Source organism: Alosa alosa, chromosome 5 (assembly GCF_017589495.1).
Source record: "Alosa alosa isolate M-15738 ecotype Scorff River chromosome 5, AALO_Geno_1.1, whole genome shotgun sequence".
NCBI classification, from domain to species: domain Eukaryota; kingdom Metazoa; phylum Chordata; class Actinopteri; order Clupeiformes; family Clupeidae; genus Alosa; species Alosa alosa.
Genome location: NC_063193.1, coordinates 17352552 through 17375875, shown reverse-complemented (window position 1 = coordinate 17375875; position 23324 = coordinate 17352552). Strand labels below are relative to the sequence as shown.

The following is a 23324-nucleotide window of genomic DNA, read 5'->3' as shown; positions in this document are numbered from 1 at the left end:
GCATGCATTCAGAGGGTGTCATAATGATCCTACACTTTTAATTTCGTGCAGTTTTGACCTTGTCAGCCAGAGATATTGTGATGAAAACACCTAATTTTTTGCTTTTAATTTTTAACTAGGTGGCGCTATACATGAAATAAGTGGTAATGGGATGGGTTGACATGCCCCCTTAAGACCAACAATACAAAAATACGGTTCTCGAGATATTCACAGAAAACTGTCTCCGGCCACCTACAGGCCAGTTGGTGTATAGTAACATAAATTAATTTATTGTGTGGCCCCCATGAACGGAATTCCACAAAACTTGGCGTGCATACAGAGGGTGTCATAATGATCCTACACTTCCAATTTCGTGCAGTTTTGACTATGTTAGGTCACAGATACCTTCAATTACAACACCTCATTTTTACTTTTTTGTGTTTAACTAGGTGGCGCTATACATGAAATGAGTGGTTATGGAATGGGTTGACATGGCCCCTTGAGATCAAATACAAAAAAAAAAGGTCCTCCTAAACCCTACGGTTTTCGAGAGATATTCACAAAACTGTGTCTGCCCTACCCTCCTTCGGGGGTCCAGTCCAGCCGGGGCTACAGATCAAAATCAAAAAAACGATGGTTCCATGCTATCCATGTGGGGTTACATGTAAGTTTTCGTAAGTCTTTCAGTGTCGGGAATCATTGGACGGAAATTTGGGCATCGCGAAAAGAAAAAAAAAAAAAAAAACAAAAAAAGAAAAAAAAAGACTAAACCTATATGAGCCAGGCTAAGTTAGTAAATAAGTTAGTAAGTTAAAAGATAGCCAGGCTAACATAAAAAAGTTGTTTGCATGATAAAATGTAATTAGGTAATCCCCAACAATGTAACTGTCATCTGATTACACATTTTTTTTATTGTATCGGGCTGATTATAGTTGCTTGATTTTTGTAATAAGATTACGTAATCCAGATTACATGTAATCCGTTACTACCCAACCCTGATCATTGGTATCTGTGACTCAGTTATTATCAGTTGAATCAACTGGCTTACATAGAGTTTTCTGATTTTAACAGTAACTACTGAAGTTTAGTCTATGTGTGCAAAAAGGAAAGGTAAAGCATGAGCAGTGTGACTTGCTCATATGTGACCCTGCAAGGCGAAACCAGTCGCTTTGCACACGCACGGTGCTATTTCGAGAAAATCCACGATAAACAAACGTACGGGTTAAAATGTTGAATTTTACGTAAAAACGTAAGAAACAAATTTCACGGAAAAACATAAGTTTTGACTGTTAAATCCTGACTTTATTTAGGTGAAGATTCAACACATTGTCCACGCCGCTATAAGGTTTTACGGTAGAGCTGATTTACTCATTAGGCTACTCATTACTCGTTACTCAATGTGTCAGCTCTCTATCGTTCTTGGCAGATGTAACCGAATATGAATGTGTAAGACTTGCCTTTCAGGGCACGAACGGTCAAAAGCACGAACTTTTAGAAATATCCTGGCGTCATTTTAGGGACCAGAAGTTTTCCATTGACGTAGCGCATTTTAAAAGTATACACAATCTGTGTACACAGAACCTCTCCCCTTACTTCCCCCAAAATACATTAATTATATAGTGACACCTACAGTAATGGTCCCAGGTATTAACTAGGGGGCAGAAAAAGCTCATTGCACGGTTGAAACTGCATCGACTGACTATGCAGTTTCAACTGTGCAATGAGTCTTTTCGCAAAAAGTCTTTCGCAAAAGTCATCCGCAAAAAGTCATCCGCGAAAAGTCACGCTACCGTAAGGCTAATAATAGCTGTGCCCTCACATATCGCACGTGACAATTTACTTAAAAAGGTGATTTTCTCCTCTTCTGGTGTATCGTGACAGGAGAACCATGCCAACTTTGGATGCGGTTATCTTAGTGATACTTTTTGCAATACCCTCGATATACATATAGTTGGAAAGCTTAGTTTATGCCCGCTCGTCTAAGCACAATAACTTAATTTTGTAATTTTTACCAAAGCGACTGGTTTAGCCTTGCAGGGTCACATATGAATACACATGAATACACAGACTATATTAATTTTGTCCAAGAAAACTGCACTGTACATAAACATAAATACTACAAACTGCACCACATCACACAATTGCAATCAAATACTTAAAGGTAGAGTCAGGGATTTTATGCAATTTCAAGCCCATACATTTTTGTGTCACATTCAGCAATCATCTCACGACTGCTAGCTGCCCATTCCATAAGTACACTGTAAAAAGTAAAAAAAAGACAGCCCAGGCTCTGAAAACTGGAAACAAACAAAGTAGGGGCAGCCTGTCCCCTTAATAAAAAACGAAACCTTGTGTGGCATTTCTCTGGGAATACGTAGGAAGGTAAGGACAAGCTACCTCTCTGGCGTGTTCGTTTGGTCTATGGTTGAAATATAATGTATGTTTTTTTGCACAAAAGAGTCTGCTAATAAATTTAAATATAAACATAAACACAAACAAACCTGACTTCCTGCACAATCCCTGACTATAGCTTTAATGCTTTAAAGCAGGATCTCAAGAGGAAGAAGGAGAAAGGTATTAAACGGTGTGCTATATTATTCAGGACATGAAAGTGTCATTTGTTAAAGCAGAAACTTTTATTGAAGACAAACACGCTACCGTAATCGTAAACATGGTAAAACTGATACAAGCATGTGAGAAGATAATAAAGCCTCAGCTTTTAAACTGATCAATCAGAGTGCTGCTGAGTAAATGGTAGCGTTAATGGTGGTATCATTTTGATCAGAGTAAATTATGTACACTAGCCAATCTTAAAACCAATAGATAAAAGTAACTTGCTGCTAACATAAATGGGCACTATTCAGCCCCCAAACAGCTGTTAGCAAAAGTTGTGGTAAGTTGTAAGTTGTGGTTCTTGATGACAAAAATAGTAACGCACAGTGACTTTGATAGGTAACTTTAATCTGATTACTCGTTTAGAAATAGCAGCGCACTGGATTACTTGTTACCGAAAAAAGTGGTCAGAATAGAGTAACACGTTACTGCATCACTGTCACTGATCAGGATATTATCTGTATACGACTTGACTTTGGCTCTACCTTCCTCCCTCCTGTTCTCAGGTTTACACCGCTGTGTTTGGATCCAGTGTGAAGCGAGTCTAATAAAGGAGAAGATAGGACAAGCTTAGAACGTTTACTTTTGTAAGGTGTGTGTGTGTGTGTGTGTGTGTGTGTGTGTGTGTGTGTGTGTGTGTGTGTGTGTGAGAGAGATAGAGAGAGGGAGAGACAGATAGAGAGGGGGGGAGACAATGAGAGTGAGAATATGTTTGTCTGAGGAGTGTGTGTCTATGAGCAACTTACACTGTGAGAACTCCTATCTGCTCACTGGTTCAGAAAGAAAGCCTAGATTTTACTGAGACATAAAACACTGCATTACAACGACTAGTAAACATAATAACGTATGAATTGTATAACAAGATCACAGCATGCTCATTTCTAAATCAGTAGAGACTTCTAACCCTCCTGCTCTGTCACTATAGCTTGGCTGCATTTCAGAGATAAACAAGATTTTAAGTTATGTGGCTTCTTAAGTCCTATTACATACACACACACACACACACACACACACACACATACATACAGACACACACAGACAATCACCTCCCCAGCTCACCGGCGTAAAGTAAGCTTGACGTGACCAAGGTGGACAGCATTGGTCATGAGGTCTACCACCTCCTTGTGTGAGTAGCCAGTAATGGATGTGCCATCGATGCAGATGAGCTCGTCCCCCACCTGAAGCCGGCCATCCCGCTCTGCTGCTCCCAACGGCATGATCATCGCAATGTACACCTGAACAAAAACACACGCTCAAGTATATATTATATACATATATACACACTTATATTACAGGACTGTTTTGCTCTCCCTCTAATGTACCCATGCATTGTTTGTTGTTGTTAAAAAATATGTGACAAAAAATTGCTCTCAAATATGCAAATTATTTTTGCAAATGAATTAACATGGCTGACACCAATCCAACTCTCAATTGAGAACTGGTCTGGACACAGTCAGTTCTCTTTTGATTTCCAAGCATAACCAGCAGTGAAATGAAACTCTTAAAGGGACACCAGGCAAGCCTTTTTCTCTAAGAAACCCCCCCTCGCTAGGTCTGAAGCTCTTTTCCTTTTCTTTGCGTCTTCTGTCAAGGATTTTCGCTGCTTCTTCGCCGGCTCTGCCATTATACACACGTTTGCAACAATCTAGCGTTTCATTAGCCTGCCTGCTTCGGTCGGCGGGTAGGATACACTGAACTTGCAAGCGGGATATTCTTCCTACAGGCAGTAGGGGCAGGCGAGAGAGTCCTCATTCACCCTGTAACGAGTCATTTAACCATATACCGACTTACGAAGATGAGTAATTAACACGAAAACGTTGCCTGGTGTCCCTTTAAATACCTCCAGGAGTATAGCAAGAAAGCAAAATTGATGCCATCAGTGCAGCCATTGGCTGTGTGCGGTGCCAACCACCCTCTTCTGTCTGTCATTGTGTAAAGCTCGCTCCATGCTGGATATGTGGTTGTGATTAGTTTCTGAGATTGAATTCAAAGATTTGAATTCAAAATGTGCTCTCAGAATCATCTGGTCTCCAGGTTACAGTTGAATGGTAGTCAATCTTAAACAGAGCTTATGCTGGCAGCATTTTCCAACAAAGACTATTAGTGAGCTATATAGTGATATGGGCCATATTTAAAAGGTGGGCTGCCTGCTCAGAAGGTTCACATCAGAAATACTCACGGCCTGCCCGGGTCTCTCTCCTCCACAGATTTTTAGGCCAAAGCCTGACTCATCATGCAGTGTGATGAACACATCCAGATTCACAGTGTTCACAGCCGAGGCTGGAGAAGAGGAAGACGTCACTCAACACAAGTTAATATATATAACTGCTGAGAATGTGCTGTACTTGGGCTTAAATCTGATGCAAACATATGGTGGAATGTCTTGCCAGTTAAACAGATGTTCAGAGAAAAGAAAATTCTGATACTATTTTGTGACAACTAAATTAGCTCATTTATATTAACCACACCAAGGAGGTTGGTGTACACACATGAACACACAAATACACACACACACACACACACACACACACACACACACACACACACGTTTATAAGATTTGGATAGGACTGGCTAGGATTTCCCCATATCTTATTCTTAATCAAATCAAATGTCAAAGCGCAAAGTCAAAAAAGATGGCTTCAACACAGCAGTAAGTCTTCCAGACACCCAGAAACTTTTCACCAAGCACTTCATTCAGGTGGATGGCAAACAAAACTTGCAGATCTTCAGGCATTTATCCATCTCATTAGCTCACCTCCTCGGATCACCAAGAGTGTGACAGTGGCCCCTATGGGCACCTTCTTGAGCAGGCCCACCACCTGCGTGTGGCTGAGCATCTGCACGTCGCAGTTGTTGATCTCCTTGATGATGTCGTCCTTGAGCAGGCCACAACAGCTCTGCTCGTCCAAAAGCTTACTGACCCTCTGGCCCAGCGGGCTGTCGACGATGCAAAAGCCGAACCCACATGGCCCACTCTGCAGCACCACCTCTAATAGCTTCGGCCCTAGGTGGGTGCCCTCCACCCGACCCCAATACTCCACTGGGGATTCCAGGACGTCAGTGGATAGCATCTGTCTGTCCACAGTGCAATGCATGGGGACGGCTTTGGTCATGACCCTGCTGGTGGTGTTGGGCAGTGAGCAGCTGCGTTGCAGCCGCAACTCGGTCTGCTGGCCCACCACAGAGTGGGTCTTGCCAAACATGCTGCGACCTCCCATTTCCACTTGCACATCATATGAACAGATGAGGGGAGAGCAGAGGAGAGAAGAAGAGAGGGGAGTGTGTAAGAAGTAGTGAGTAGAGAGGAAAAGATAAGGAGATACGAATATTAGCGATTGCTGTTATAACTAGGAACAGCCAACTGTGCGTGTGTGTGTGTGTGTGTGTGTGGTGGCGGCATGCATATATGTCACCGTAAGATCTCTCTAGTCACTGGCTCAGGAATAATAACTGGTACAAATAATCACCAATTATATTATTTATACAGAGCATCTCTGATGTAAAACCTTAAAGGCTGTCAGAATCGCTCAGTGATGACTTACTGCGGTTTGTTCTTCTGACTGGGAGTTCTGGATCAGTATCTGGGAACCAGACAAAGAAGACCAAGGATGTGAAGATGAGACTGGCCTACTTATGGCCTAGTGCCCATATCATTTCAGCATATTTAAATGTTTAAAGTGTGTGTGTGTGTGTGTGTGTGTGTGTTTGATTAGATGATGTGGACTTGATCAGTCAGACCAAAATACTGTAAATAGCTCATGACTGTGGCGTTTTGTCCAACCTGCTGCAGATATCTTGACTACTCCTTGCATGATGATGTCATCTAGTTTCTCTTCCAGCTGCGCCTTCACTGCAGAGACAGATTCCTTCACAGCCTCAAATGAGAAACTTGATTGGCTGAATGTCTTGCTTGTTGTTACTGTACTGCAAGGAGCACTGGTGGCTGACACAACATTCTACAGAGAGATACACACAAAAGATCTGTCATGAAACAGACAATCATTAAATTGCAGAATGATCGAATGCTCCCTCAGGTATGATAGTAGCTTTATTGAGATTTCAGGAAATGCAACTCAGTACATGATCTGTAACTGCAACTCAGTATTTTTTAAAATTAATTAATGACATTATACCTTGAGGAAATGGATGTGGTCATTTGTGTGTAAAAGCTGCTCCAGCTCAGCATGTCTCCTCTTCATCTCAGCAATCTCCTGCTCCAGTTGCTTCAGCAGTCCTTTAGCCCGACTCACCTCAGCCTTTTCCTGAGCTCTGATCAGCTCTTTCACCTCAGAGCGTCTTCTCTTAATGGAACGGATCATCTCAGTGAAGATCTTCTCACTGTCCTCCACTGCTGTTTGTGCAGATCTCTGTTGGAAACACACAAAGAGGAGGGAAAGAGATGCACAGTCTCGCTCATGATGACACTCTTTTAGATCATGTGACAAATCCTGCCAGACTGACATTCTGGCTGTGTCCGAAATGGAAGGATATGGAAATATGTATCTGTATTACAGTATATTTTAATGTTATGTCAGATATACTTCCTGGCTGGCGTGATGTCTTGATAGCCATGACCTAGTTGTAGTGCATCATTGTGATAAACGTCACAGCACATATCATCTCAAACCTCCATCAGCCAGCTGTTGTGTCCTGTGTGCCTGTCAGTAGGCCAACTCACCCTGAGAGTAACCTCAACCTTCCTTAGTTCCTGCAGCTCCATCTCTCTTTTCTGTACCCTCTGCTGGAAGCTCCTCTGGATCTGCCCCAACTGCGCCTACAGGTATATTGAAGAAAACCATTAGATCCAAATCACAATGCTCATACTATGATAATATGACACTTTATGGTATCATACAGCTAAATATTAGCCTGGCGGGCCATCCTATATCATTGAAATGTATAGTCTGGAATCGAACCATTCACCTCGCTTAATCCAAGGGGCGGGCAGAGAATTGTCTTTCAAACTGCCTAGGCATGCAATAGGTCAGCGCTACGACCATATCCGTATCCGTTCGGCAAAACAGCAAATACATCCTTCTTCGAAAGGAATGACTTAAGTGCATTGTGTTGCTCAACTTTCAAAGAAAAGCACAAGTCCAACTCCTCCAAAGTTGACGCCAACGCCGATTCAAACAACCGCTCTTCGTTTGCCATAGCCACCTTCCTTGTTGTTCACTGTCGCAGGACTGTTGTTATCCTGTTAAGCCCACCTTAAGACTCTCTAACAAAATAGAGCGCTGTGATTGGATGACGTCCACAGTGTCAGCCAATAGAAATCCTTATGGTTTGGTACTAGACGTACAGGCTGAGCAAATTAATTTGCCGCCGCTAGGGTGCGTCTAGATTTCTAGGCTAGCTAAATATTGTAATGTTCCTGAATTAACATACTGTTTCACTCTGCTCATGTTGTTGAACAGACCATTTGTAAGAGGGCTATTTTCATTACATTGTGTTAGTGAGAAAAACACAAAAGATATTTTGTCAATCATCCATGGGCTCCTCACAAACTGTTTTATTTTTTGTAAGTATTACATCTGTGTGAATAACCCACCACCTATATATTGTTTTGTATATTGTTAATGAGAGATTATCTGTTTGATTAACAGATTTATGCATCAATTTGTGTTTTCAGCTCACAACAAGAGTGGTGGCAGCCTTAAGTTTGTGTAGAATTCTACAAGGAACCAATAAAATAATTCACTCCTCAACAGGTTAAGTTAACCATCTGGTTTTACAAGTTCACAACAGTAGAGGACCTCCCCCCGCCGCCACCCCCACCACACACACACACACACCACTTACATTCTGACATCACTCAACCCAACACTGGATTAGTGTTTACAATGTACTATTGTTAAACCACGACACAAAAAATATCCAGTGTAAACTGTCCCTACCTGTTTCTCCTTTCTCCCCGCAGAGGTGGACACAGTGTCATGGCCTTTGTGTTCATTCATCAGACAGAGAAAACAGACACAGCTTTGATCCGTACGACAAAATATCTCCAAAGGCTTCCCATGTTGGGCACAGATCCTCTCCTGTAGCTGACCTGTGGCATCAACCATTTTGTGGTTTCTTCCAGGATTAAGTTCATTGTGAGCTTTATAGTGAGTTTCACAGTACGAATGCACACACTCCAGGCAGGACTTCACAGCTTTGAGTTTTCTCCCAGTGCATACATCACACTCCACATCTCCAGGTCCAGCATAACAGTGAAAAGGAGGATTAACTTGAATTCTGGTCTTCGTAAATTTCTCCACCATTTCAGCAATCAGAGTATTTTTGTAGAGAACAGGTCTGGGAGTGAAGGTGTGTTTGCACAGGGGGCAGCTGTAGACTCTTTTCTGATCCTCCCGATCCCAGCAGTCATGAATGCACCTCATACAGTAATTATGTCCACAAGGAATAGCTACTGGATCCTTCAGGAGATCCAGACAGACTGGACAAATGAAAGACTCTTCGTCCTGAGAAATCGCCTCCGCCATTTTCAATCTCTCACCAACAACAAGCACACTTTGAGAAGCAGCAGCAGAGTGAGTTGAGTTTTGTTTCTGATTTGTCATCAGAACTCTCAGGAGAAAGACAGGTAAGGTAAGGTTGGGGAGTAGCCAATCAGAGCAGGGAGCTTGCCCGCCCTTTAAGATCTACCTGATAAAAGTGCATGTCATGGAGTCGATGAAAACAGTTTAGATCATGCTGTAAATATTGATCCCGTCTTTCACACATGGCCATTTCCCCATTTCCATGTTCCCCCACCCCGCCCTTACAAACTCACAAATATTAACTTGCACACAAAGATTCATGAAAACATATGCATGCACACAAATCTGCCTTTATACAGTGCCTATAAAAAGTATTCACCCCCCCTTGGATATTTCCCCTTTTACTTATTTGCGTTCACTTATTTTACTTATAAGTGAACGCAAATTTCTACAAAGTAATGTTAATGAACTAAAAATATAAAATGCAAAATAAGAGATTGCAGTGACTGACCTAAATCAACAGCGGTCCAGCCAATAGGTAGTGCTAATAGTCTCACAATTAGTGAAATGGAGATCGCCTGAGTGCAGTGAATGTATAGTATTGTAGCGACTGGCTGTCAATCAGCCATGTATAACCCTGGGCACGCTGATGGTTGGCAGCCTGGTGAGAAGGGGCGGACCCCCCTGGGTTGAGGAAGTTCTGTCTCTTTTCAGTTCTGGGCCTGACACAGCCTGCTGTGTTTTATGCCAACAGGTGTTATACGGTGGCTGGCTTTCATGTTAACTGGCTGGACTGTTTACTTTTGCCTCTGGAGTTAACATAACCGCCCCCTTCTCTTGCAGATGTGTTCAGCTGATGATTTAGCCTCCGATACCTGGTCGCAGATTCGTCTGACAAGAAGTTGTGTGGAATCTTGTGTCAGATAAGGTCTGATCTTCCTAATGACCGACATGATTTTGCAATTAAAGCTACATGCTCAGAGAAGTTAGATCAGTCATCAATTACACCGCCCAAGTTAGTAATATAAAGACACCTGTGTCTGGAAGGTCCAGTCATTGGTCAATAATTTTTCCTGGCTATAATTCCACCGTGAAGACAAAAGAACACTCAAAACAACTCAAAGAAAAGTTTTTGAAAAGCATAAGTGGGGGGATGGATACAAAACAAATAGTGAAATCCACCATTAAGGAATGTAAAAGGATTATGGAAAATGTGCAAATCTGCCTAGAGCAGGCTGTCATCACAAACTAAGTGAAACTAACCGTTCAAGAAGAATACTGGTGGGGAGGCCACCAGGGCACCTTTGACAACTCTGAAGGACTTAAAAGCTTCAGCAGTTGAGATGGGAGAAACTCTGCATACAACAACTTTTGCCCGAGTCCTTCAAGAGCCAAAGCTCTATGAGTGAGTGGCAAAGGTCTTATTATATCTCGACAAGTTCTCCCAAAGACATGTGCGAGACCGAGACTCCAAGGTCAAATGGGAGAAGGTTTCCCATTGAGTGACAAGAGGTTACAAAGAGGCTACAAGGGTAGCCCTAAAAAAGACATCACTTACCCCAATAATATTCTAATGACTGAATGAAAATCTTAAGTACATTCTCATCCAAAATCCCTGATTTGCAGTCTGAATTAAAGATGCAACATGTTATAAAACATATTTTAAAAAGGGGTATTCTGTAGACCTAGAAGTAGGCTTACCATTTACAGTGTTTCCATAATGGTCCTCTCTGCAGAATGCTCTGTTTACACAAACTCAAATCTCTACCTACCTTTTACAATGAGCTCGAAGATGCTGTGAGTGAGTTTACCAGTCACAACACTATGCAGCCTTCTTTTGCCACAAGAGCACCAGTTATACATTGGATGAGTAGTTATCCATTGGAAAACTAGATGTACCGCATAGCGGTACAAAATATGACCGCCGCTCAGTCCTGTACATCCGTTCCGCGAAAATAAATCACACTTCAATTTGTCTCCATATTTTACTCCATCCCCCACTCTTGAAACTTTTGTATATGCTTGTTTGGCATGCCTGAGTGTGTGTGTGCGGCTGCACAGAAAGTAGCCTACTGGTGCTGAAAAGGTAAATAGATTGTAGAATAGCCAAAGAAGATGTAGCATTGTTATAAAACCTTTAAAATCTCTAAACAATCACAAGTAGGGCAGTTCATCACAGTTCATCCATTGCAACTGGATTGATGAAAGGTCACTTACACCTGTAGGCTACATTGTATTTGGGAAAAGCAAAAGGTATCAGCATAATGTTATTTATTTATTTATTTATTTATAAACAAAAACATCTCTGTCAGTTCCATGCCGTTTTCAACAGCTATCAAAAACAAAGGTCATTTTTGGATGGATGGATTTTTTGTGAATGTTTCTTCTTCTACATAAGATTTTAGTCATCTTTAGTTCATGTAATACTTTGTCAATGCACAAATTAAGTAACAGTAGTCTGAAACGTTATTATTAATGCACAAATTAAGTAACAGTAGTATAAAAACGAAATGCTGTTTTACATCTAACCAGTGGTGCAAATAACTGACATGTCCAAATGGGCCTTGATGAAATGCGTCGCTAGACTGTTCATACACATTTTAACGGGCCAAAGTTGAAGAGCTGTTGTCAGTTATTGTTCGTGCAAATATAGGCTGATTCATGTTCCCTTGCATTGTGTAACTGAGGTCCATGGCTAGTCTGGCTTTCACCAGACCAAGCTCAATCTTTTAAGAAATCAAAAAATAAATAGCGGGCAGATCAGGCTGGGTTCACCCAGCCTAGTCCATAGGCACCCGATATTGTTTAATTTTCCGATTGAGATATCCACGCTCTGGCTATTCTAAATGCAAAAATGCATCAGGGAGTTATGACAAAACTGTAACTAACAAACTAGATCCTTAGCTTCCCTAAGCTACAGGTAGGCTTATAAGGTAGGCCTATATTTACAACATAAATTGTCAATATGCTATGCTGGCGACACAAATAAATTCTCCTTTGGAAACCAATGGCTTACGCCTTAGTATCAAGCGGACTTAAACTGCCATATCGTGGCGAAAAGTTGTAATAAAATTCACGCAGCTCCATGAGTCAAGGAAAGCGCGAATAATAAAGTAGCCACTTGGGACCAATGGGACCCACTACACAGTAGCTTAAGGTGTGTTGCTAAAGCAGCCATAATGAAATGAAGGTGTCATTGTTTGGATACTTCACACACACGTGCTTTTTAATTTCACAGACTACAACTACCAAGCTGGAATCAAAGCACATCGATTCCCCTCTCACACCCTGCACGCACTTAAAACAAAATAAACAGGCGTCTCAGTCTCACGCATGTATAGGCAAAACTGTATCAGACCGGTGTGTAACGTTGGTAAATCTTCCATTGCACAGAATGATTTTTGTAGCACGTGCAACAAATGACATTTGAAAGATACAATTACAGTGCTGCTATCAATTTGCTTGGTATAACCGCATTTATAGTTTTCTACAAATGCAATCAATCAAATTGGCCTCCATCACCATCACTCAACCAACGCTAACGGTAACATTACCTAGGTCCTTATTGATATTATAAGATTAACGTACCTGCAGTAAAAACCAAGCATGTCCGATAAACATCCTCAGATTTATTTCGGCTTCAAGAAGAAATGGGAATTACATTTCATGTGAACATCGTCCTATCCTTATTAGACGTTCTCTGCGGTACAGTCCTTGTAGGAAGCGTCCATTGTTTTTCCAACCCACTTTTAACTTCCAACAAAATGACGTCTCACTGCAACTATGCGCCATCTAGTGCAGGGGTCCCCAACCTTTTATGTACCATGGACCGGTTTGATTCCTATTTTTTTTCCACGGACCGGCGGCGGGGGGTTCCATGTTCCATATGTGTTGTGCATGCATTACTTGAAAAGAACTAGCTCCAGTTATGTATGAACAGTGAAGGTAACAATCTCTTAAACATGTGAAAAACGTGAACTTGAAGAAGTGAAAATTGAACAATATGAACTATGAATATTGAACAACTTGAAGCTACATCTATAGCCTACGTGTGAACATGCTTAACAAAATATGGGAACAAAACATGGGAACTAAACGTGCATTACGAATATAATCAGTGGGAGCCCTGCTTATGGAATGATGGAAGACAGTGACACCCTCAGTGTGTTTGAAATGTCCAGTCGATTGCATAATTTGGTCTTAGTTGCAGTCATTGCGAAAAACCCGCCTCGTGGTGGGAAATGGTAGCAACGTCTTCAGCGCTTTTACGGCTATCTCGGGATATTCTGCTTTGTTATTGATCCAAAAACCCGCCAGAGAGGTTTCCTTATAGACACTCTTAAGACCACCGTCATTTGCAATTTCGATCAACTGCTCTTCCTCCTGCGCTGACAAGTTAGGACTATTTGGGATATTGACAAATGGGTTGCGGACCCACTCATTGGTTTGCCGTGGATCTTTGGAGGATGGGAAGTAACGCTCAAACTCATTTGAAAGCGCCACAAGGTGATCGCACCAGCTGCGAGAGAAAGGGCCCTGCCTCAGTCTCTCCCAAAACCCCCACTACTGTTTGGAACATATCAAATACACCCCGGTCCACTCGTCGTCCCCACAAATCAAGCTTGGCTTTAAATGCAGCTTTATCTGCCAGTTTAAAGACAGTCGTCATTCTCCCCTGGAGTGACCGGTTGAGGTCATTAAGCAATCCGAATATGTCACACAGGTAAGCGAGTTTTGACACCCAGTCCTCATCACTAAAATGTGCTGCTTTTTTCTGTAAGAAATCTCTGCGGCGGCTCTCTAAACTCAAACACTCTGGCCAGTGACCTGCTAAAGATGCTTGTTTTTTGTTGCTCATTCTAGCAGTTTAGCTAACTTCGTGTGACATACTGTTCGCCAAGAACTGATCAAGTGAAGTGAGCTGACCTGAGGCTGCGCGAGCTGAAGGCAATATGTAAAAGTGTTGAAGGCGGGACAGACAGGCGTAAGAAAATAGACCTTGCAAAATGCAAACATGCGTGCAATCAAACAACTGCATATAGGCCTATGCCATGTAAAAACGTGACATTATTGCGAATTAAATTTAGTTTAGTTTGCATGCATTTTTTTTTAAACTCATTTCGTAGGCTATGGCCCAGTTAGGAATGTCCCGCCACCCGGTACCGGTCCGCGGCCCGGTGGTTGGGGACCGCTGATCTAGTGGACAAACGACTACTTATCGCCAATACTGGAAATGCAGCCATGATGATGATGAATATTTATTTTGGCTTTCTTTTAATCCTACTGAATTTGTAATTATGTATCGGCCGTTCTAATACTGATAGTATGTGGGTGCCTGTGTGTGTGTGCATGTGTATATGTGTGCACCGCCATCTACAGGCCAATGAGTGTACAGTCACTAAATGTACACATAACCTAATTTTTTTTAGACCCCCCCATGGATGAAATTCTACGAAACTTGGCATACCACCAGAGAATGCCAGGTCAATCATACACATAAAATTTGGTGCAGTTCTTAACATCTTAACTGAAGATAGGGGCGATTAAAGCAGAATAATATTGCATTTTCATTTTTTTACTGGGGGGGTGCAAATCACAAATGAGTGATTATGGGCCAGGTTGATGTGGGCCCTTGAGACCAACATACCATAAAAGATTCTTCATCCTCAGTGCCACGGTTCAGGTAGTTATTTAGGAAAAACTGCTTTTTTTGCGGTTCAGGAGGCCCAGTATGGGGTGGCCCCGGGGGCCTAAAAACGAAATTTTTCCGTAAAAGTCTAGTGGGGCTACATACCCACCAAAATTCATGTGCCCCGGTGGTTTGGTGTCCCAGGTATCGTTGACCAAAAATTCAGGAAGTAGATGACGGAAAAAAAAAAAAACTTTGACAATCCCTATATGACCGCTTCGCTAGCTTCGCTAGCGGCGGTCATAATAATAATTGCCAAAGGCTGCAATTGACATTAATGCCTTTGCTATTGACATAGCCTAGCTCTGAGAGAAGACATTTTCTGCCTCATTTTGCAACATTTTCCAAAGTCAAGTCAAGTCAAGTCAAGTCAAGTTTATTTATATACCGCATTTCATAGAGGTCATTCAATGTGCTTTACACAAACAAAATAAAGTGAAACTATTTTTTGCTGGTTGGAAAGAATGGGGTTGCGAGACTTGACAAAAGATTTTTCGGGGGTCACCAGACAAGAAGTTTAACAACCACTGTTTTCTGGCACTGAATGCCTAATGTTTTGATCATTCTTCACTGTAAACAAAAGTAATTTCTAGGTGATCTCATGATGATGGTATGCATCACAGCCAAAATATGAGGGCGATGTATGTGACAAACATGATTATTGTTAAAATGATAACTTTATTCAGTAGTTGAAAGCAGTTGTCGCAGACTGTAAAAAATAATACTGTGGTTTTGTTGCTTTAACTGTATTTGTTTAGTTAATATAACTAAACTCTGTGAAAATTGTCGAGTCAAAAAGGAATACTAAGTTTTCACTGATTCAACTTTGTTCTAAGTTCAATGAACAAGCATTTTGTTGTCTTCACTTAAAGGAGAATTCCGGTGTGATATTGACCTAAAGTGTATTGAAACATGATACCGAGTGTGAACGTATGTCTCATAGCCCATCTCGGCTTGTCCCCTGCACTCCAAAATCTGGCTAGTTAGCCGATGCTACCAACAGCTTTTTTCAATAGTGGTGCTTTCGCATCGGGCTAGCCATGCAAATAAATCACTGTTTTACACCCATTTACGAGGCTCAATGTATCTCCACACTTCATTGGTAGACTTCCGAGGGCCCTGACATTTAAAACGAGACATTGAGAACTTTGAAAAAGCACTGGTAGTTTACTTACAAGACGATTTATACAGACAGTATCACACCGGAATTCTCCTTTAAATGAACAAGTAGCCCTAACAAAACACGACACATGCTCGTTACTGCCACCTCTGGCCAGACCTGTTTACATCACTTTGCCCTGTTGGAAGAAAAGCACATGGAGGAATCATCTCAACTTTCATCCGACGTAATCCGTCAATATTCAGTGTTTTTGGTGAGTAGACTTTAGTACACAACCACTCAATGAATTCAATGAGTAGAACTATTTCCATATAATTGGATAAAACACTTGCATTTCGTAGATGTTTTCGCTTAACCACATATCTCGCTAGTTATACCAGTAAAATCTAGCTATCATAATGCTGTAATGTACCAAGCCACTTGAAGAAAACAAGTCTTTTCTCTATTCCTTATGGTTATTTCCCCTTGTGTATTTTACAAAAATAGCTAAGGAGATGTTTTTTGTTTGTTTGTTTAAGCCAAGTTGGTTGGTGGTTATCTATTTGCATACATTCACTTACATGGGTACGAACTAGCCTGCTAACTAACGGAAGCTTCACTTGTCCATCAGCATGTTCTTCCTTCACAAGGACTAATGACAATTTAACCTTAATTCAGATTAGTAAGGGTGATATGTTTGTTTTCACAGTTTGAGCCAAAAGTTTACTTTAAAAACAGCACTGAGAGTGTGTGGCAAGAAATGAGTCAATAACTGAAGGATTTTACACTGCAGGTTACTTGATGCTATCAAAGATCCTTTAGTAGCCTACATCCTATATCAAGATACAAGGAAGTTTATTGTCACATGCATATAGTTACTGGAAGTAAGAAATGCAGTGAAATTATGTCTGGTGTCAGCCTATTTGTGCATTAATGGGGGTGCAGTAGAAGAGGGGTTTAGTAGATTAAGTGGCAAGGGCTGCATAAGAAAGGTGGGGGAGGATTGGGATTGGGGGCACCAACAAGGAGCACCCAAGAGCAACAGGGGCAAGGAAAAACTCCCTTACCAAGGAAGAAACCTTGGGAAGATCCACGGCTCAAAGGGCTAACCCAACTGCCAGGGGTCTTGGTGTGTGTGTTGGGGGGATGACAGGGGAGATGGGATAGTGTGCTGTGTATGTGGGGAGAGGGCAGTGTGCAATATGTGTGTTGGAGAAGCTTCCTGATGAAATAATGTGCTGTGTATGTAGGGGAGAGGGGGGGGCAGTGTACTGCAAGTATGGTGAAGGGACTTACTATTGCATGTATTGTATGTATGATGTATGTGAGTGACAGTGGCGGCTGGTGGTATTTTTTTCTAGTGAAGCAGTTATGAAATTATGAAAAGTGATGGCAAGCTAATGGAGACAGTGATTGCCCAGAGTGTTGCGTCAATCATATTCAACGGCAGGAAGTGTGAAATTCTGCCCAATCGGTCACTGCTTCACGGGTGGGACTTATCTGCCATAAGGATCAATTGAAACGGAAAAAATCCACGAGCCGCCTGGGGTTTCACTCGATTTACATTGAAGTCAATGGGGAAAGATATCTATGGTAGTGAAGCAAAACGAAAAGTTGGTTAAGCAGTCTGATTCACTGTAATTCTCTGTTCCACCGCGGGTGCGATGGCGCTGTTGTCACTCACAGAACGGATTTCAGGAAAACAGCTCGTGTTAGTGACTGTATTTCTTTTTCAAAGGAGTAAAATTGTGATAATTGTAAGATTTTTTTTGTGTTTTGTTTTTTACTTTTTTTTGGTGAAGCACTGCTTCACCTGTAGTCTTATAGAAGCCGCCTCTGGTGAGTGATGACAGTCAACCATCTCCGATGCTATTTAGCACAGTGGACATAAATGTAGATTATTATTATGAACCCATTAAGCATATCTTTATTAAGTATGACTTCATTCTCACTATGTTTAGTATAGGTGATAAAAGTTACCTAAGCATTTCTACAGTGTTCATAGAAAGTCTTTATTCAAATCTGAATAATATTGTGTATCATAATGTAGGCCATGTAGTATCAATGTTTAACAGATATCTCAATGATGCTCTTACAAACACATTTTTGTGCATTGAAATCTCAGATGCTTGTAATTTATCTCTGTTACAGAAGAGTGTTAATGAAGTGGACCTGTAAACTGGGCCCATTTTCAACGTGGAATCAGAGGGTCATCAGAAGACATACTCTGAAGCACGGACAGCACAGCCACTTTTGCCCCTTGCTCTGCATGTTTTATCACCTTCAGAAGGCAAGTTGATCTGAACGGACATTTCTGTACACACAATTGACTTTTTTTATTTTATAGTGTCACCAGGTATTAACAGAATTGCCTGTAGAATGAACACAAAAATATTGATTTAATGTCTTTTATCTTTTCTTTTTTGTTGTCATATTCTGCATTCTGCATTCACTGCATCCTCACGGAATTCAACTGTCTGATGTCTGCTGATCTCCTGAGAACCTTCCTCAGTGAACTTGATGAATATCTGCCCATGTTTCTTGTCCTTTTCAGAAAAAGGGACCCTGCCATCACAAACATTCTTAGATGGCTTGATGCTCATGTAAGTATTGAACATATGACTCCTGCATTCTATGATGTGAATATTAATGAGCTCAGAGTTTTTTCTATTTTGTTTTTGTTTAACATTGTGTTTGCGTTTGTGTGTTTCCTTTTGCATTTCAGGATTCCAACCAGAATAAGCGAACAACAGTCCTGCTTGGCATGCCCCACTGTCTTTGTCAAGATACTTCCAGCATTCTAAAGACCTGTGAGGTAGGTTTAGCAAATGACTTCAATTGTGATTTGGAAGCACTGGTTGAAATACAAGGACATGCTCTACAGATGGAAACTCATCATTTTATAAAGCATGTAACATTGTATTTGAACTAAGCAGATTATTTTAACTGTTCTTAACTGTAATAGAATAAAAGCATGTCCCTGGTAATAAGTTAAATATTCACCTTTCTGGTGATTTGTTTTTCAGCCAACTGGTCCAGTTGAAGATGTCTTAAAAGAAACCAGTGTGGGGATCCTGATCGTGTATGAGGACTGCAGCAAATGCGTGGTTCTACAAAATCAATGACATATGTCTTGTTTTGGAGGAACAGTTTATCGTCATGGACATTTCCAATATTCCAAAGGCCTTTGAACTCTTTGGACTGATGGGTCTCAATATGGACTACCCGAAGCATCTAAAATTCACGTTTGAAGTACTACAAAAGCTGTTCTTGAACATTGCAGCTGTTTTCTCCAAAACAGGCTGCTTGGTAAAGAGTAGTACAACAACCTTCCGTAGAACTTGGACTTGGTCCTCAGTTTTGATTTGTTTTTATGTGTGTTTTCAGATTATTTTTTCTAATGTAGCATAATGGGTTTCCCCCCCCAAATTTGATGTGCTGTACATCCACCTGTGTATTTTTAGTTGTTTTTTTCTTTGATATTATGATGTGCATCCTCTCTTTGAAAAAAATAAGTATAAAAGTTTTTAAAAGTTAATAAAAACTAACAAGGAAAATACATGTCTGAACAAATTTATTTCAACTAATGATCCTATTTTGAAACAACATGTAAATTAATCAAGTTAACTTACATGGCTTTTTTGACACAACAAGAGTCTATGTAAAATTTGCAGTTGACTTGACTAAGAAAGATAAGTTAAATAAAATTTAATTTTATGTCAAGTTAACTCAAAAACGTAAGGCAGCAGGGTAACAAACCTTTTTAAGTAAACTAAATCTGTATTTATTACATTGCAATACACATATATATGTCAGTTTCATGTAATATACCTAATTACTTAGACAACATTTGTAATGTTAAATGAAAAATGTAAAACAATTTACTTTCCCTGTTTTCCCCCCCTCTAAATCACTAGTCCTATTAAAAAAACATGCTAAAAAGATGGATTAGTAATACACAGTAGACTAGAAAAACCTTTAATTCATGTTCTAATAATTTTGAGATAAATGTGTGTTAGTTCTCATGTAATAACACATTTCTTTTCAGGTGGTTGTAGTTTTTTAGCTGTCTCTTCAGCTTGAGCTTTCTCTGCTATTTCACGCAGTTGACCTTGAATTTTGGAGAGCTCACCAAAGACCTTCTCCTCTACGTCTACGTGTTTTTTCTTTTCAATATGCAATTTCTCCAGTTTCTCTTGTAGGAGTTTAATCTCTCTTCGTCTGATTTGTTTCTCAGTTCCTTCATACATGGCTGTGGTATAGAATCTTTCTCCATTTTGGTGAATCATCTTGTCAATCTTCTCCAGGAGAGAACTAACCTGGTGACCCTTATCTTTTTCTTTGTTTCTGAAGACATGGTACCGGCCATCACAGTCCTCAATGAGTTCCTTCAAAGCAGCTGGGCCTGTCTGGATGTATTTCTCAATGGTACAGTCTTCATCTTCAAGAATCTCTCCTCTGGTGAAGCCTACCATTGTGTATGCTCTGGAGTTCTCTCCAAATGTGTCTTGAATCATCTTCACCGTGTCTCTCTCCTCTTTGGTGAAGCGTCCCACGGAGATCAGAAGCAGGAACACATGGGGTCCTGGTGAGGACATGGTGATGCACTTCCCAATCTCTGCTCTGATCTTCTCATTGGAGACAGCCGTGTCAAACAGACCTGGAGTGTCAACTACCTGTACGGCTCGGGAGCCAATGATTGCATTCTTTTTTTGACATTCTGCTGTGACAGATACCATTGCAGTGGAGGACTTAAATTCCTCTTTTCCCAGGATGGTGTTTCCTGTGGCACTTTTTCCAACTCCAGTCTTCCCAATCAGGACCAGCCTAATCCAGTCAACTACAGGAAAGAGAAAGGAAAATGGTTGGTCACAAAACATTTCCGCATTTGTATGTATATCAATAGGTAATGAAAAACACGGCAAAGGCATGTCAAAGGTACTCTACCTTTATTTTTCTCTCTTTCAAGCCCTGGAAACAGATATCATCCATGCATGTATATAGACAGAGAGACAAGACAGAGAGAAGCACAAACACACATGAAAAAACACCAACTTGTTTTCTTTAACATGGACATGGACAAGACATATCAGTAAGACAAAGTCAATGTGATAGTCAGTGAGCTTACATTTGTTAAGAAATCAATGAGCTTACATTTGTTAAGTTTATCTGAAAACATTTCAGGTGTCTCCTCTTGCTCTGGTTTGTTTGTTCCCTTTGAGAGTATTTCCTTTCCTTTTGATATTTCGTTTTGTGGACTATGACCATCCTCAGGCTTGTGTTCTGTCAGAAAGATTCTCCTGGCTGTGACAGCTGGCTTGCTCTGCACTGCTTCCCTGGAAGAATCTTCATTTCCCCCCTGCATTCTCTCTGTATTTTATCCAAAAGACTTGAGTTGAGACTCAAGACGTTTTGAGTATTTGAGTAATAACACAAATCTTGATGGAACTTTACTGTTTGGAGTTGATGACAATTTTGTGAATTTCCTGTCATAAAACATGGAAAATTCACAAAATTGTACATGCACACATGCATTGACATTGATACTCAGTGAAAAACTTGGCAAAAAAGTTTGTCTACCACTACTGCTGCAGCAATAATTAAAAGCAGGGACTAAACTTTTATGTAATTCATTTCTAGATGGAGATTTTTTCTGGCATCTGCCAGAATGACAACCTTTAATGAGGCATGAAAAAAGATGTAAATCTAGCAAGCATGCCTGAGGCACAGGGTGGAACAAGTGGAATGCCGATGGAATGTAATGCACCAATTAAATGCTTTGTTCTGAAGAGGTACAAATGAATGTGGGTATACTGACAACACCCACATCAATCATCAATAGATGTTGCTCTTTATAACATAAATATCATCAGGTTGACATTTTTAAATTATACAGCAGAGTAAGATAACAAACACCATGGGATTTTCTTGCTTGGCATGGCTCTGTTTAAGTTCATATGTATGGTGAACTAGCTTTAAGCAATCCAGCTGGATAAACTGCTCAAACCTGGTCTTGGATAAAATATTCTGAAGCTTCAGTCCTGGGAAATCACCTGCCCTGTTGTAATATTGGAGTTGTAAGCTGTAACTTACTGTTTTTGCTCCTGAAATATTTTAGAGCACAAAAATGGCAAACGATTTTAAAAGATTACATGACTGTAAATACAACAGAACATAGGGCCAGTAAGAGACTCTATAAAATTCAGTTTGGAAATGACATATCCACCTATCCACCTGATAATAATAGATATTAATCAACATTATAATAACAATCAACATTAGAATAAGATAAAAAGATTCAACATTCTTGTCACTGAACAAGTACCAACCAGAATGTAGTTTTACATCTGACCAGAAGCACAAACAGTAGATTAAATGACTGTTGAGGAGATATCTACAATTTATATAAATCTCTTTGATAAGTAATTAGATAATAACCAGATACTACATACAATAGTAGTATACTAGTAGTGCTTATTTATACTGTCTATGAGTACTACTAGAAGCTGCGGTGTCAATTGCAATTATAATTACACATGACATTGAAACATTAGAAGTGGAATCAGAGTTGCAGCAACACAATGCCATTTTCATTTTCTAGATGTAGCATTGGCTGGGTAGGAGTTGTGCATTATGCAAAAAAATATTACCCCAATGTCTTAACAATATTTATGTTTTTAGTTCATAAAGGGATTCCTGCCGAGAAACAGAGCCTACCGTGAGTTGGTGATGTGCTGTCTTCTTGTTGACTCACCTCTTCACAAACCACTCATGTCTCACTGAAAACACTCACTGCCATGTGCTGAAATCTGATTGGGCTGTCTGTGGACTAAGCATTTAGAAAGTGAAAGAATTTTGACAACCAGGCCTTTGATGGCACAATATACCAAGAAAGAATCTAAACTGTATCTATTATATTATTTATTTTGACCTAGCACCTTCACAGACCTCAGGTCAACTATCTGGCTCAGTTGATGATTTACTGGATATTTGTTTTATTTAAACATATTAAGGAGGATATTGCTTCGCTGCGCGGCGGTCATAAAAAATAAAAGTAAAAAGACATACAAACTAAAATAAAAGTAAAAAAGAGATAAAAACTAAAATAAAAGTAAAAAGAGATTAAAACTCAAATCCAATAAATAAAATAAAATCAAATAAATAAAATATACTGCCCACATAACACATCTACATACCATCAACACACTACCTGGGGTTAAAAGCCAGAGAAAAGAGGTGAGTTTTAAGATGGGACTTAAAAAGGGACAGTGAAGGGGCCTGTCTGATGTGAAGGGGCAGATTGTTCCATAGTTTTGGAGCTGCAACGGCAAAAGCTCGTTCCCCTCTAGATTTTAGCCTGGCTCTGGGCTCTGTCAGGAGCAGCTGGAAGTCGGGGAGGGACATTATCAACTGGAGAGCCTGAGGGCTTCAAATGACCAACATATCCAGCACAAAGGGCAG

At 40.5% G+C, this 23324-nt stretch overlaps 2 protein-coding genes and 2 long non-coding RNA genes across 6 annotated transcripts; 2 read left to right on the top strand and 2 right to left on the bottom strand.

Moving 5' to 3' along the window:
- Positions 1–2602: 2602 nt before the first annotated feature.
- On the bottom strand, positions 2603–9111 carry LOC125294320 (E3 ubiquitin-protein ligase TRIM47-like). Of its 2 annotated transcripts, none has more exons than XR_007193513.1 (10): positions 8491–9111; positions 7272–7367; positions 6727–6960; positions 6375–6549; positions 6136–6174; positions 5349–5816; positions 4772–4872; positions 3639–3827; positions 3339–3390; positions 2603–3136 (listed from the first exon to the last, which is right to left on the bottom strand). XR_007193513.1 is itself a non-coding variant. In XM_048242895.1 (10 exons), exons 1-9 carry the CDS (start codon positions 9076–9078, stop codon positions 3381–3383), a joined length of 1887 nt encoding a protein of 628 aa, XP_048098852.1. In that variant the 5' UTR covers positions 9079–9111; the 3' UTR covers positions 2603–3136; positions 3339–3380. The 2 variants fall into 2 exon arrangements, 1 of the variants encoding a protein (XP_048098852.1); XM_048242895.1 differs by having other exon boundaries at positions 3652–3827.
- A 6940-nt stretch (positions 9112–16051) lies between these two features.
- LOC125295022 lies at positions 16052–18153 on the top strand. The gene is made up of 2 exons (XR_007193619.1): positions 16052–16137; positions 18015–18153. It is a non-coding gene; the product is annotated as an uncharacterized LOC125295022 (long non-coding RNA).
- A 258-nt stretch (positions 18154–18411) lies between these two features.
- On the top strand, positions 18412–19137 carry LOC125295021. The gene is made up of 3 exons (XR_007193618.1): positions 18412–18466; positions 18589–18678; positions 18890–19137. It is a non-coding gene; the product is annotated as an uncharacterized LOC125295021 (long non-coding RNA).
- A 455-nt stretch (positions 19138–19592) lies between these two features.
- Positions 19593–22608, bottom strand: LOC125294888 (GTPase IMAP family member 7-like). Of its 2 annotated transcripts, XM_048243936.1 has the most exons (5): positions 22581–22608; positions 21871–21967; positions 21018–21233; positions 20811–20834; positions 19593–20703 (listed from the first exon to the last, which is right to left on the bottom strand). In XM_048243936.1, the coding sequence occupies exons 3-5, from the start codon at positions 21226–21228 to the stop codon at positions 19886–19888; spliced, it is 1053 nt and encodes a 350-aa protein (XP_048099893.1). In that variant the 5' UTR covers positions 21229–21233; positions 21871–21967; positions 22581–22608; the 3' UTR covers positions 19593–19885. The 2 variants fall into 2 exon arrangements, with proteins under 2 accessions (XP_048099893.1, XP_048099894.1); XM_048243937.1 differs by lacking the exons at positions 21871–21967; positions 22581–22608 and having other exon boundaries at positions 21018–21322.
- Positions 22609–23324: the final 716 nt, after the last annotated feature.

Bases quoted from the DNA above. Each gene is read 5' to 3' on its own strand.
- LOC125294320 (XM_048242895.1), bottom strand. From the start codon at position 9,078: ATGGCGGAGGCGATTTCTCAGGACGAAGAGTCTTTCATTTGTCCAGTC. The intron at 6,175-6,374 runs GTTGGACAAAAC...TCTGGTTCCCAG, and splicing joins AGTCAAGATATCTGCAGCAG to ATACTGATCCAGAACTCCCA. The intron at 3,828-4,771 runs GTGAGTATTTCT...GTTTTTGTTCAG, and splicing joins GAGAGAGACCCGGGCAGGCC to GTGTACATTGCGATGATCAT.
- LOC125294888 (XM_048243936.1), bottom strand. From the start codon at position 21,228: ATGCAGGGGGGAAATGAAGATTCTTCCAGGGAAGCAGTGCAGAGCAAG. The intron at 20,835-21,017 runs GTAAGCTCATTG...ATCTGTTTCCAG, and splicing joins TTCAGATAAACTTAACAAAT to GGCTTGAAAGAGAGAAAAAT. The intron at 20,704-20,810 runs GTAGAGTACCTT...TCTTTCCTGTAG, and splicing joins TGAAAGAGAGAAAAATAAAG to TTGACTGGATTAGGCTGGTC.